Source organism: Dasypus novemcinctus, chromosome 9, assembly GCF_030445035.2.
Source record: "Dasypus novemcinctus isolate mDasNov1 chromosome 9, mDasNov1.1.hap2, whole genome shotgun sequence".
NCBI classification, from domain to species: Eukaryota; Metazoa; Chordata; class Mammalia; order Cingulata; family Dasypodidae; genus Dasypus; species Dasypus novemcinctus.
Genome location: NC_080681.1, coordinates 113,298,056 through 113,312,319, shown reverse-complemented (window position 1 = coordinate 113,312,319; position 14,264 = coordinate 113,298,056). Strand labels below are relative to the sequence as shown.

General features: G+C 39.0%; 1 protein-coding gene across 2 annotated transcripts in view; it reads right to left on the bottom strand.

Moving 5' to 3' along the window:
• Positions 1-822: 822 nt before the first annotated feature.
• Positions 823-14,264, bottom strand: part of USP48 (ubiquitin specific peptidase 48) — a 125,706-nt gene continuing 112,264 nt past the window's right edge. For both annotated transcript variants that reach the window (XM_058304170.2, XM_058304171.2), the window contains exons 23-27: positions 13,065-13,220; positions 9,076-9,201; positions 6,879-6,927; positions 4,629-4,655; positions 823-3,546 (exon numbers count right to left, since the gene is read on the bottom strand). In XM_058304170.2, coding sequence (XP_058160153.1) covers positions 3,524-3,546; positions 4,629-4,655; positions 6,879-6,927; positions 9,076-9,201; positions 13,065-13,220 — 381 coding nt within the window. In that variant the 3' untranslated portion in view covers positions 823-3,523. The remainder of the gene's footprint in view (positions 3,547-4,628; positions 4,656-6,878; positions 6,928-9,075; positions 9,202-13,064; positions 13,221-14,264) is intronic.

Genomic DNA, 14,264 nt, shown 5'->3' with positions numbered 1-14,264 from the left:
CTAAGGCAAAGTAAGGCTAACTTAGTTACTAGGTAAGTGCTGAAATTTATCTTGAATGCATATGACTCAACTTCTTAACGTGCCCTGCTATCTGAACAACTTAGACCATTTAGCCCGATTAACCCAAAAGCCAGACTAGAAAAAACAATGAAGAGAAAATGTATGGGGTAGAGACGTTTCTGTTTTGCCACACTAGACTGTTTTCCTGGCACCTTCTATAGGACTTTGGCACATGGCTGAATGAAATATTTGTGAAACAAAGCATTACCATTTTAAAACTGTTTATAATTTGTATCTTAATGAACACAGGATTCCAATAACACTGATAAACAAATCCCTGCTCATACTGCTGCCTATACAATGTCTGGGGGTGCTGATAAACAGTTAGCCTTCAGAATCAGAAAAGCAGCCATTCTAAACCCAGCTCCTTGCAAGGGAGGGGAGGAAGTGGGGACATGGCACAGGGGTGAGAATTTTCTTAAAATGAAAATGCTAGCTTCTCATCTGACTGAACTCTGCTCACAGAACTCTGCTCACAGTTCCCTGTAACACTGAACAAGACGAACATTAAAATGTCAGGGAGAAAGGACGTGCTACTCCTCCATGACCTGGTATAACAGGAAAGACAGGCTTTAATGTTCATTTCACTTCGTCAGTTTGTTTAGACAGAGATGAATCATCCCTTGGGTATTTAAAACAGGTTATTCAATACCAGCATTATCTTCAAATATTAACCAGGGTCTGATCAACACGTCTGTGATCATATAGACCAGCCCACTGCACATTAAAAAACAAACAAACAAAAAAAAAACTCACTCTGGATTATGATTCCGCAGAAAAAGGAAACAGTAATTCTTTTTAATTCAGCAAAAAGGTAACAGTAATTCTAAACAACAAAGTTCATTAATACACGGAAAGATACTACTTCAGTGAATGAAGATATCAAATGGCAACCTATATTTCAGGCACTGGCAACAATTTACACCAGCATATATTATTGTACACATTATTTGGGATTATGGAATGATCGGAAATATAAGGGATGAAAACTTCACTATTTCTAATACCTTCTATGGGAGACTGATCTGATACAAAAAAGTACACAAGCACTATATTAAAAACCCAATGGGAAGAGTCTCTGCACTTTAATGTGGTCATAGCCCAGAAGAAATTGGACCCCATCTATTTGTAAATACAGACAAAACAAGAATCAGTCTTTGGATTAGAACTTGTCTCAATTTTCCCCGTACAAAGTGGTAAGGGTGGCAATGCATTAAACACACACATCCATTTCATTGTAACTCTGCCTACTATGGGTGCAGATTCCGATTCAGTTGTTCTAGGGCCTGAGCTTCTGCATTTCTAATAAAACTTCCAAGTGCTGCTGGTGCTGCTGGGCCACAGGCATCGTTTTTGAGCAGTGCTAGGAGAACAAGGTTAAGTTGTCAAGGAGCCACAGTCCAGGCAGGAAGAAAACTGCTCAGGTTCTGAGGACACCTTGAACATCTCCTGCTCACCTGGGGCCGGCTCCCACCCTGGGCTAACTCTGCCCAGTTAAAAATAAATGATCAGGTACTAAGACTGGGAATCAGCCTGAAAGACTTAAAAAAGACTTCTTTTCCTAGAACACTGCATATGGAAAAAAGACCCAAGTAACAAATTTAAAAACTGTTATCAATAGCAAAATGGGAAAAACATCACATTTCTGGGGGTTACTGACACGTGTATGACAATCCCCAGAAGGATCTTTCTCTAGCCAATAAGCTTATTTGTAGAGGAAAGCACCAAGTGAACTTTTCCACAAGTCTTTATTTTGGGAGAGAGTAAGTTGCTTTGTGTGTTACTACTTTTATGTGACAGCTTCATTTCTCTGGAGCTAAGTAAGAGTTTGAAATCTAAAAAGAAATCAGGATTAGCTACCCATAATCTCAATTTTGAGCCCTTCTCTTGTGTCAGCCTCAGGGCCAGAACTGCTGGTTCCTCTGCTAAACCTCCCAGGATGGTTTTCAGGACTCCTTTGTGCATCCCTCACTTTCCACACACGCTAATTAACCATTCCCGCAGCCTCCTCAGAGGGCAGAGACTGAATACGCTACAAACAGGAGAGAACACAAACAAAAAGTTAAATTTTACCAAATAGCCATAATTGTTCTAATAGAAAGAGCTATTCAAAAGGGATGCTGCCAAGGTTACTGGTCTTCATTGAATCTGGCCCCCACCCTGCCTCCGTTATGAGTTTAAATTTTCTGGAAGAGGAGAGGGGTTTTGTAACCCTAGCACAAACCCAAAGCCAAGAAAAGTGTTAACAAGAGAAATGCCTGTGTCAGCATCTCTGTCACAAACATATACATACGCACTCAGTAGAAAAAAGCAAAACAAAAAAAACCCAGTCTTAAGTTCCATTTAAAACTCCTTCAATATTCTAAGAATATTACTTCAGTTATCTGTTGCTAATGACAATAATCCTGAGTTAGATTAGCACACCCCACCCACATTTCTCCCCCTTTTTAAACAAAGCGAACTAAACAGTAGATCCTCTCTGGGCTTTTCGGAAGAATGGTTTCAAACAAGAGAAGATCCAAGAGAAGAGTGGACTCAGATGATGGGAGGAACAATTTTTAAGAAAAACCTTTGTTATCCAAATACTCCGTCCGATTTAATCTTCTGCTACGGTGGTCAGATTTTCCAAACATGCATAGTAGATTTGATTTCCCACTTGTGAATAATGGCAAAACTGGAACAAGATGCTATCATATCTAGCAAACATTCTCCATCCTTTCTGAATTGCACCAAGCAAGCCAAAAGCCTTTGAAGTGAAAAATGAGACATAATCCCCTGCTCACTCTATAGGGGTATACACAGGTGCTGCCTCCTTTTCCCTGTACTAGAGACAGGCCAACAAGGCAGCATGTAAGGCGGGTGCGCTTCAGCTGACACGGAGAGGAGTCTAACCAGAAGACACTTTTCCACAATGATTACAAGTTCTTCACTTTCATGCTTTATTGAAAGTAGAATATGAATGAAAGACAGGTATTGGTAAGCAGATTTATGTCTTGGTAAGCAGATTTATGTGTCTAAAGAAATACTTTTAGATCAGAGCAGAATGTTGTTCCATCTACTGTGATACAAAATCCTTTATGGACCAATGCATCTGGTATGAAACTTGAGCAAGGAAATATAACAGAACTTTATTCCCTCCCATGACTATAAATCTTGTATGTAAACATGATTTACTGTTACTGCTACTAAAGTTGTTCAATCTTTACTTGCCCCCTTCCCTCCCATCACCCCTCCCTCCTTAAATATAAAATTTGAAACATTTCCTTCAAGTCTGATGTCCTTCAGTGCAATCTGTTTTATTTGACATAAGGCATTTGGGACAGTCACTTTTGAATGGATTTCTGCCTTTGGAAGAGTCATGTAATGGTTTCATTCTTAAATCCACCTTTTCTTTAATGCCCTAACATGTCAAACTCCTCTTCCCCTATGGTCATTTCTGAGCAGTCAGCAAATGTTCAAAAGATTAATGTCCAAGTAGACCAGTACCTGGGAAAAGAAACACAGGAGGAGACACAGTCGTGAACTAAAAATCAAGAGGTTAATGTATTCCATTTGCCAAGAACACATCATCAACAAGGAATATCCAGTTTAATAAATGAACACAGCAGACCCTTGATGATGAAGAACGTGGGGGGAAAATTCAGCAAACTTCAGGCTTTCAGCTAAATCACACTTCTGTTGAAAGCCATGTGCGTCTTCCTTTGCATATCTTCACGAGTTAATCAGATTTTATTGATGCTTTCATCTGTTGGCCATTTTTCATAAGTAATTTTTTGTTTTGTTTTGCTTTGCTTTGCTTTGCTTTTTCGCTTTTCTTTAACCACATCAGGGATGTTTTTTGTAGCGGTAACAACAAAATGGCATCGAAAGGAAGATCTGAGGTCTGTAGCTTTGCTCACTTGTTCACTTTAACAAAGATCTCTGTTATTTGATTCAAACTCACGCCTTGGCAAAATCACAACTTGCCAGGGACCTCTGGAGTGGCCCACAAAGAATAAAAAATTGTAACGTTAAATCTGTAGGTGTCAAAGCTCTTTATTTGATGGGTTAATTAATGGGTATCACTGGTGTTCCTAACTATAGTGGTTAAGATGTGGTACAAGGTATACCTCTGCCTAAAGTAATAATCCAAGAAATGCCCTAGTGCTAAACAGATTCAGTAAGCTGTTTCACTGAACCTGATATAATTCGCCAAATTTTTCTAATTCTTATCAGGTCACAAAAACTGTCTTGCTCTAAGATGGGACTGATAGGAGGGACTGAAAAAAGGTTAAATTTAAGCCTTGAAATGCCATTTAGCTCATTTCCCAACCACCTCCCATGAAATGAGAATGAGAAAGCAGACTGGACATCTGGCAGTAGATACTTCTAATGCACAAGCCCTATCTGAGGCCTGAGTGCTGAAAAAGATAATGAAGCTTGCAAAAAAATGCATTTAACTAAAATTAATTTCAGTCATGAAGCTTAGATTGAATTAAATTTTAAAATAAAATTATAGCCTTCACTTTAATAGAAAATTACAGTATGGCTCTGACATTCATGAACAACACACGACAAATATAACTTACCTTTAAACCCTTCTTCTGGCATACACACTGAAAAAAAAAATCCAAATTGAAAAGATTGTCGTGACAGACAGTAATAAGATCACTTCAATGCCTAAAGACAAAAAGTTTTAAAATAACTTTTAATTACCTTACTCACCTATAATGATTACTTTTAAAGTTATAGATGATATTACTCTGATGACAATCTTTCTCTGCTTTTACCTTAGTTTTTATTTTTAACAAAGCAATATGTGCGCATCATTTAAAAAGTCAAATACTGGTAGAACAAGGTTTGTCACTAGGCCAACACTTGGCCCAATTCCAGGGGAGGCCTGGAGAAAACAAGATGAAGGACGTCTCTGGAGCGGGTCACCCTACGGCAGCCTTCGCCAGCCATTCCCCTTCCCATGCTCTCACTTTTGACTCGTTGCTGTTTCTTCTGATATTTAATCTCAATTTTTAAATTGTAGGCTTATATTGCTTTTATGATTTTCTTAGATAATCTCTAATAACTCAATGAAAGGTAAAAATTTAGCTCTTATACCACCTCCTGATACAGTAACATTTTGTTGGTAAACAAGCTCTAGTGTCTATGCTTTTCTGACTCCATTAATATTGTTCATGCTGAACCCCTTGGTGTGCCTTGGTTGTATTTCTTGTCTGGTATGACTTATTTTGTCTTTCCGGACTTAGTAACTGCTCCATTATTTGTGTTTCGTTTCCCTGTACAACTTCAATTCAACTCTAAACTCCTAAGACCTGTAAACCTCCTCGAGATAGTCATCTATCAATTCCACTTTCCCGTGGACGATCCTTCCTGCAGCCTGAAACCCTTTGCTCCAACCTTGATCTGATGTCTTCGCTGGCTACTGCAGAACTTCAGTTCCGGGATTTCCCATTCCAATCTTCTTGGGCAACTTTTCTTATGTTGTATCCCCTGTTTTCTGGTTCCAGTGCTCACTTCTCTTCTGTTGTTTGAGGAGAGTGAACACCCTCGTGTAATATTTTGGTGAGCAGGGCATAAGAAATTTTTGGAGGCCTTACAACTAGCATTTGAGTGTGAAAGGAGAAATAGCACCTGTCTACCCACAGAACTCTAGACTGGAGCTCAGGTTTCCTCAGAATTCTTTGGGCAATATTCCATTATCTTATCTTCCTGACTCCTCATCCTATGAATGTGACTGGTTTTCCCTCCACATTTCTAGACACTTTTAGGGTACTCTCACCATTCGTTTTTCTCTTATACGCCCTTGGTGCAATCATCTTTTATTTCCATGAATTCTTTTCTAAGTTCCTTTAATATAAGCCCTAGCTATTGTTTGCTTTCTTTCTTTCTATGATACTATTTATACGTAATTTTTTTGTTTCCTTATGATTCCTGCACTAGGTTTGTCTTTTTTTTTTTCCCCCAGTTTGTTGATATACATCTATAAGTTCCATGATCTTATTCCTCAACTGTCTGGTGATCTTTGCCCATTTCTACAGATTTAAGTGTGAGGTGTTTAAAAAAATGCCTGAAAACTCTGTTCAGTGGGCTTCTTCATAAGGTGTCTGGGAGATGAATCAGCTTTTTAAAATCTGTAAATTATCATCTTGAATTGGCCAGTTTCTACTGTCCTGTCTGGGAGGTACGAGGCTGCTGCCAGCACTCTAGCAACGATATGGGGGTGCTCTCCATATTTGGTATGTAATAGGCCTGATTCCCATCTTTCTAGTTTAATTTTTTCGAAGAGGGAGAGGGGAAAAGAAAAGAGGCTAATGACTAGCAGACTCTAGTTGCCCATCTGAAGTCCAGGTGGGGAGGAGGTGGTGATACAGGAAGGGATGTGAGGATCTATCAGGTAGGGAGTTGTTTAATTGCTTCTCAACCAACCATACCTCCAGCTTTTAGGCTCACACCTCACTCCCACCTTATGGGGTTCCTAGTACCTACAATTCCTCTGCCTGTCTGGGGCTCTGCCATTTGAACTAGCTTTGCTTCTTGTTGACCTCTTCCATCTGTAGGTTTACATCTATTTTAGTTTTCTTAGGTGAGCTAAATAATAACTACTCTTCTCTCTGCTTTCCATTTTCTAAAATGTTACATAGATACCTTTCCTTTTCTTTCTCTGATCTTTTAAGACTGCTAATATAAGAAGCTACCACAACAACAGGTAGAAGCTTTTTTTTCAAGGTTGAAGGTAAAGCACTGTAGACAAAAGCTTCAATATCTATAATTCCACTTTCTTCTAGCAGTTATTTAACAGATTCCTAAAACAAATTCATCTTTACCTTGCATGACATCATCCATTGCAGCATAATCTGCAATTGGTTCATCAGCCTAGAAAACAAATGAAGACAATTCAAAACCACAAGGGACTGGGAGCCAGAAGGAAGAGCATTCCAGATCGTCATCATGCTGAAGTCTGGCTCAGGACTCAACTACTGCCATTTGCTACAAGAAACAAATATTAACACTGGCCAGTAGAGAAACCAGGTCAAGCCACAGCCAGAGTTGTCCAAGTTTAACATGGATGCCCTGCCAACTACAGGTCTAGAATCATCACCCGACAGCTACATGCTGTGTGTGGCACATTTTCCTGCTCCTGAATACATTTTCAGATACGGAAATATAGAGATACCTTAAGGTTACTAAAAACTAGTTTAATTAATGTGAATTAAGATGCTAGTAGTGGCAGGGAAAGTCAGGTAAAAATAATAAGTTAGATTGGCTCTCTGAAAATCAGTTATGTTAAAAATACATTTTTGTTCCTCCTCACCTTCAAGAACAAAATACCTATCCATTTCCTTCCCAGGGCAGAAGGCAGCAGCACTGAGTCATAGCTTATGACAAGATTACCTGCAAGGGCCAAGAGGCCAATGGCCAACCCAGCCTCTGGTTGCACATCTAAAGTACAAACTCTTTAAGATACAAACCATTTCTGGGATTTTAGACAGGGCCATTAAGATTCAGTAATTCAATAGGTTTTCAAAATCATTCCACAGAAACTATAGCTCTAGGAAAAGTAAAAAAGTTAACAGGGGGCAGGGCAGGTGTGTCTATGTGTGTAGGAGTAAATCAGGATCCACTTCATCAGTTTCAGGGCCAAACTTTATTATACCAGAATCAGGCTCTAGGGTATGAAAAGCACAGATGCCACAGTTCAAAAACCTGAAAAATTATTCTACCACATGATGCAGTGAGGTTTGGCACAGTGGGGATCCTTCTGGCAACCAAGGAACAAAAGAGGCAAAGGGAAGTAACTAAATTAGGCCTTTAGGGAAGGTAAATGGGGCTAATGAGCATGGTTCAATGATTCTTTTTCTTTCCAACTTCAGAAGCCCCTACTTTCCCAAACATCTTCTCCTTCTACTAAAACCAGTCTACCTAGGGTCAATTTCCATATCCTGGACAAGAATCCCATTAAGCCAACCTAAAGCATTTTGACTGTTTTGACAGAAACTCACCTTTACTTTTGTTTCCTAACTTGATTGGTTGGTACTTTTGAGCCAAGATGAAGAGAGGATGCTTTACTAGTAATGGTAAGTAAGTCTGCTAATCCAGAAGTTAGGGAAAAGGCTGATGAGGCCATAAGGAACTAGCCAGTGAAGATAGTAGGGATTTTCATATTTTTTGTTAAAAATAGCTCTACATGTAAAAGTGTAAATAAGTTATGAGTTACCTATTCATCCTTATCATGTATGTAACCATCATCTTTTTTTTTCTTAAAGCATTTCTAAGTAAATTGTAAGACACGGGTATCAAGTATGGTTTTAACAATAGGATCTCCAGGTAGTCCAAAACAGACACATACACGTGCATGCCCGTGTTTTTCAGGACACCACAGAAACTTTGTGGCCTGAGTCTGAGTTAGCCAGCTGGTCCAGCAGGATGCCCAACGTGGGTGCTCCCAGGGCTGACGATCAATCCTCAGGGCTCAGAGGGGTCAACCTGACACCTCTACCCTCCTTTCCAGTCTGAAGGGAATGCAAAATAGATGTGGATCCAAGAAAACTATGGCCCCTTATTGTAGAACATCAAACAAGAGAAATCAGGTGTGGGGCTCAGCAGTAGGTGAGAGGGATGTTTACCATCACCCTGCCACAATAGGGAATAGGAAAGACGGTGACAATGAGGAGAATAATGGTGGTGAGAGCCTAGCTACTGAGCTAAGTGACCCCAGAGGGCTTGGGAAAAATCTTCACCTTCACCTTCAAAAGATACTGGCAGTTTTTGATGTCGTGGTGTCACTGGAGCCTACCGTGACACACAAAAACTAGACCCAATGATGGTGTGAACTCCTCCAAGTCTCATGTGTCTCAGCCAGCGCTGGTTAATCCAGAGGCCTGGCAAAAGCTCCTTTTAATACTATACCCTGAGGAGGAGGATACCGAAGGCATCCTTAAATAACCATTTCACATAGTTTACACATGGGTGTGTATCATTTAAATCCATCTAGGGTTTCTCAATTAAGGAGTTATTACTTACCTTTAATAAAATGACAGATTCAGGAATGACACCAAGGGTGCCAAGGGTGGCACAGTCATCACTTAAAATTTTTCCATCAATTGACAAATTCTGATCAAAAGGAGCAACTGAAAATGCATGCATGATCTGTGCCAATATAAAAGAAACAAAGTTTGTATAAAGTAAAATACTGAGATCTCTATTCTATTTGAATAAATTATACATAGATGCTTGAAAGCAAAACAAAACAAAACAAAAAAGGCTTCAGAGAACAAAAGACACTACTGTTTGCAGTCAACCCACTCGTTACATTCCTACTGAGACTATAATCCCAATATATCTGGGAACATTTTAGGAGGTCTGGTAGAGAATTAAGAAACAACTGCATGCAGATTCTTTTGTTCTGAACCTTGCCACCTCCCCAAGGGTGCGGGTGTGGGGAAATCAAACAAGCAAAGGTGGAGCTGGGGTGACAGTTACTTTGGGTTGGCTTAGGCAAGGTCATCACTGTCACTCCCACCATTCCCAGGTCCCACATCCTTTCATAAACAATCCAAGTCTTTTAGCAAGCAGCCCTTCCACAAAATCCAGCCCTTGGACTGTCACATATTCTTAATCTGAGTGTTGCTCTAGGAACCAAAATATGAACTTTTTTTTTTTTTTGAGGTACTGGGGCCAGGGGTTGAACCTGGGACCTTGTATGCAGGAAGGTGATACTCAACCACTGAGCCATACCGGCTACCCAGAGTTGGTTTTTTTGTTTGTTTGTTTTTGCTTGTTGTTTTTCTTTAGAAGGCACCAGGAACTGAACCTGGGACCTCCCATGTGGGAAGCAAGTGCTCAACTGCTTGAGCTATATCTGCTCCCCAATATTGTTCTAATTCTTAACTTGGAGGGCAAGTTCAGGAGTAATTTTTTTCTTTCCTCTTTTTTTGGGGGGGGTATTCATTTTATTATGCTTCATAACTTAGTTACATACTCATTGAATGCATTCTATCACATGTATCTTATATTACATCAAGAGTCAGCCTACCTTTTCAGTATTCTACTCTTTGGATCTGGAAAGACAAAAGGAGCCTAGGAAAGCAGCCCTAAACCAACCAACTGTGGGTATATACAACAGGGCCTAGACTCTTCTAGCTGGGGAGAAAGTCACCAGAAAAATAACTTTAATAGCAAATACATAAACAAGAACAAGGATAACAACACTGGCCTCCTCCCTAACCACGTGCCTGAATCTTATCTGGACTTCTCAAATGGACATCAGCTCCAGAGAAACAAGCAGGGATTGATTAAACAGGGATCTGTGGCCAACAATGCAAAGTGCACTGACATCATCAGTGATCTGCCTGTGAGACAATAAGCCGATTTCTGTCAAGCAAGAAGTACTGACAGGAAAGCCAAAGCCGTAGCTCAGCACACAGGCATCAAGCAGAGGCTACCAGCCCCAGGTTAGCAAACAGGACCCGTAAAGAAGAAAGCAGAATTGCAGGTATTAATGTTTGATGCTAAATTAATATGGGCAAAGCCACAGCTGCTTGAGTAGGACTGTTGTTCATTTCCCTACAGGCTAAGCGCTTTGGCGCTGTCCTATGGGACTGGACAAACAGCAAATATCTTAAGACATGAGTACCATCAATGAGGGGCCAATGCTCATGCTTTCTTTTTTGAGCACAGAGACAAGAGCATTTAAGTTCATTCAACACCTAATGGAGCATTTATTAAAAAGTGACTATATGTCTAGTACTGTGCTAAGTGATGGAAATATGAAAGTGAGTAATCCCACCCTAGAGGGTTCACAGGAATAGGGGCAAAATAAAGTACTGAAGATGGTGGCAGCAGGTACATGCAGGATCTACTGAGAGCAAAGAGGAAGAGGCACTCAGTTCCATAACTGGAGGCCAAGACAGGTTTGCAGATGTGCTATGGAAGACAAACAAGTGCTTGCTAGTGAGAAGATGACGTTTCAGAATGAGGGAATAGGCCAATCAAAAGCATGGAGGCCCATAGTACAATAATTCGTTAAATGCTAGGAAAAATGTCTGAGTAAAATTAATATCATATAAGTGTTTAATGAAGAGGTGTGGCATTCCTGATCTCGAAGCGTAACAGACACAATGAAAACCCTGTTCCTGAAGGTAAGCTCTCTGCTGCTCATTGTGGCGGCTGGGGCTGAAATAAGGAAATACAGGAGCAATGGTCTCAGATGCCAACCATTTAACCTCTGTGCCAAAATTTCTCCTCTCTAAGGCGAGGAATACCACCCACTCAAGATCTATTTTTGGGAAAATGAAATAATACAATTAAACACTGAGTATCTTCTGAGAAAAGAGATGAATAAATTGTATTCATTTACTTTATGACATCATAGGTCAATGAATTAATAATTAAGCAAAGCAAGTTCCTTAAGGCTTCAAGCAACTCTATATGTGTATGTCTAGAATCAGAATATTTACAGAGTTTTGCAAAGGTTGACATCCTATTAATTTGAAAATGATACTATTATCTCCTAGAGAAAAAGGATTCATCAAACATTTTTTTAAAAATGTATTTTCATGCTTTTTAAAGGCCACCCACCAACAAATAAGGATTACACAGATACCCACCACAAACTCCACTGTTACCAAGGCCGCTGGACAAAAGGGTCAGGTTTAGCTGAAGCTTTAAAAGGTACTACCACTGAGCACTGAGAAGAGAATGAGATTTCATTGCCCTTCTTTTGATTCTGTTTGGATCACAGTGGTCCTTGAAGCAAGAATGGCAGATAAGAGGAAGGATCCTGCAAAGGAACCATCCAAGAAGAGCACATCTAGGGGGTTTCGTCTGAACAGATGCTGCCTTCTAGAAGCTCACTCATGCAGGTAACATGCAACTAGATGGAGAGGCTATTTCTGCTGACTTCTGATCTATTCTTCAAAAGAGTCTCTAACAAAAGCAGCAGCTTTTTAAAATGTCTTCATCCACAGGGGCTCTATTTGTAATTTGAAGGTTTTGAATGTTCGAGGTTTACCACCGACAGGCAGAAAGTCGGTGACAGAAACATGCTTTCTCAGATAAAAGAGGTACAATAACAGAGTAAAGATATTGTGACAGCAAGTTTATTTTCAGAGTTGTGGGTTCAACCAAGAGAAATATTGTTCTCAGGATAATTTGGAACATATAACATTCTCAAAGGAAGCCTGTACTTTTGCCTTAATTGCAATGATAAATATCAGCAACAAGAAAAATGCATAACCAGTAAACTATGCCACATAAAAGTAGCAAAAAGTAGCAAAGAGGGAAATCTGATCAACTTTTTGGATATATACCATTGATAAACAGATTAGGGGCCAGATTTTTTCATGGGTATCTTGAACGTATCACCTCCTTTTGTGTGGGTTTTGAGAAGTAACGTTGGAGTGCTCATTTATAGTATTTTAGTACTGATACCAAGAAATAACAGTATCATGAAGCATTTTCACATACCTCCATTACATTTACCAAGTTTATTTACAAAGCAATTAGTGCTTTTGGGGAGGGGTATAGAGAGGGCATGATCTAAAATGAACCTTTACAACAAATTTGGAAGACACCTCTGTATAAAGAAAGGTAAAGATAATTTATAAATTCTATCAAATAGACTTTATCTGCCACCCAAAATATGATGATAAAAAGAACTGTCTCATCCAAGTGAAAAACCAATCAAGAGGCTACCCTTTATCTCCCCTTAAATCTCAAAGCAGATCCTGATAATAGGCGCAAAGACCTTTTGAGTGGTGAAAGAAAAACACACACAGCACAATAAAGTGGGAGAAAAATTATCTTGGAACAACCTTAATGTGTGGCAAATTAAATGGTTCTCAGTGTTTCTCATTATTGGAAAGTTACTTAGAGCTTGCTTAAATTTTCAGGATCCAAAATGCGTGTTCATCTTCATAGAAAGATTCCTAACTATTCTAAAAACTTTGTCATGAAAACAGGAAAGCCCTCCTAAATCCAGGGTGCATTTAAACAAATGTGATTTTCCTCACCTGAATTTTCAATTCTTTTAATGTTTGATTAGCAGAAACGAGAAGTGCTTTCTCACCACGAACTTTCCTATGTCGCATACTCCGTCGAATAACTTGCTTTTGATAGGCTATATAATTTTGATGGGATATCTTTTGCCGCTTTGTTCCTCCATTGCTCTATAAATAAATATTCAAAACAAAGAGCAGTGAAATCATCATGTAAGCAAAAGCAGTTTACTTATGGGTCCTTTAGTCACTTGAAATTCATTGTAAACAACGAATAGAAACTTGACAGCATCCCTTATCAGGCTCACACAAAGTGGAAAAATGAAAAGGATGAGCAATATGTATCTCTAACTACATGTAAGCTCCAGGAATAATAATAATAATAATAACAACAACAACAACAAACAGATATTTAAAAGAAAAATGATAAATTTGAGGTTAAATAAAAAAGCACACGTGATAAACTGGAAAACTTCAAGATTACGAAATTTAATTCATAAATAACCTGAATTCTAATTCATTTGTTTGTTTTCAATATTTTCTTCTCTTTTTGAGAATGACATGAAAGCCAAATAAAAACTTCTGACAACTTTAAAATGAAAGCTAGCTAGTACCTTAAACAAAACATCAAACCCAGTTTAACTAAAAACAGGAAAAGGACATTGGGCCTCTTTGCCATGATGATGAAATATACAGCTTTGCCTAAGAATTATTCTTGCAAAGTATCCTTTTACAGAAAATACAGGGGATAGAGAAACATGTTAAAATCAATAACAGGAGACAATAAGCCAAACTCAGGATGTGGGACAATCTATAAGAAATTGGACTAGTCTCTAAGTCAATGTCAAGGAGGGAAAAGAGGGGCTGGGAAGGTAGAATAACTGTTTTAGATGATAACAGTCAAAAGTGATGTAAAATAATGTATACCGTGATTTCACACTGGTTTAAGACAAAACATTTAAGGTATATTCGGGATAGCTAGAGACATTTCAATACAGGTATAAACAATGATGTTAGGGAATTATTTTTGCCTATTTTCTTATTCTGTGAGCACAGTATTAGGGTACTGTCCTTACTTTTACCTAAAAATGGTTCACCAAAAAAGTACAAGCATCTACATGAGGACATATGTACATAGTTGTACTGATGTTTCACATTTTTAAAAAAATAATTGATAGGAGGCAAAAGGCCTGCTAGAATACCCCTATTAATGCC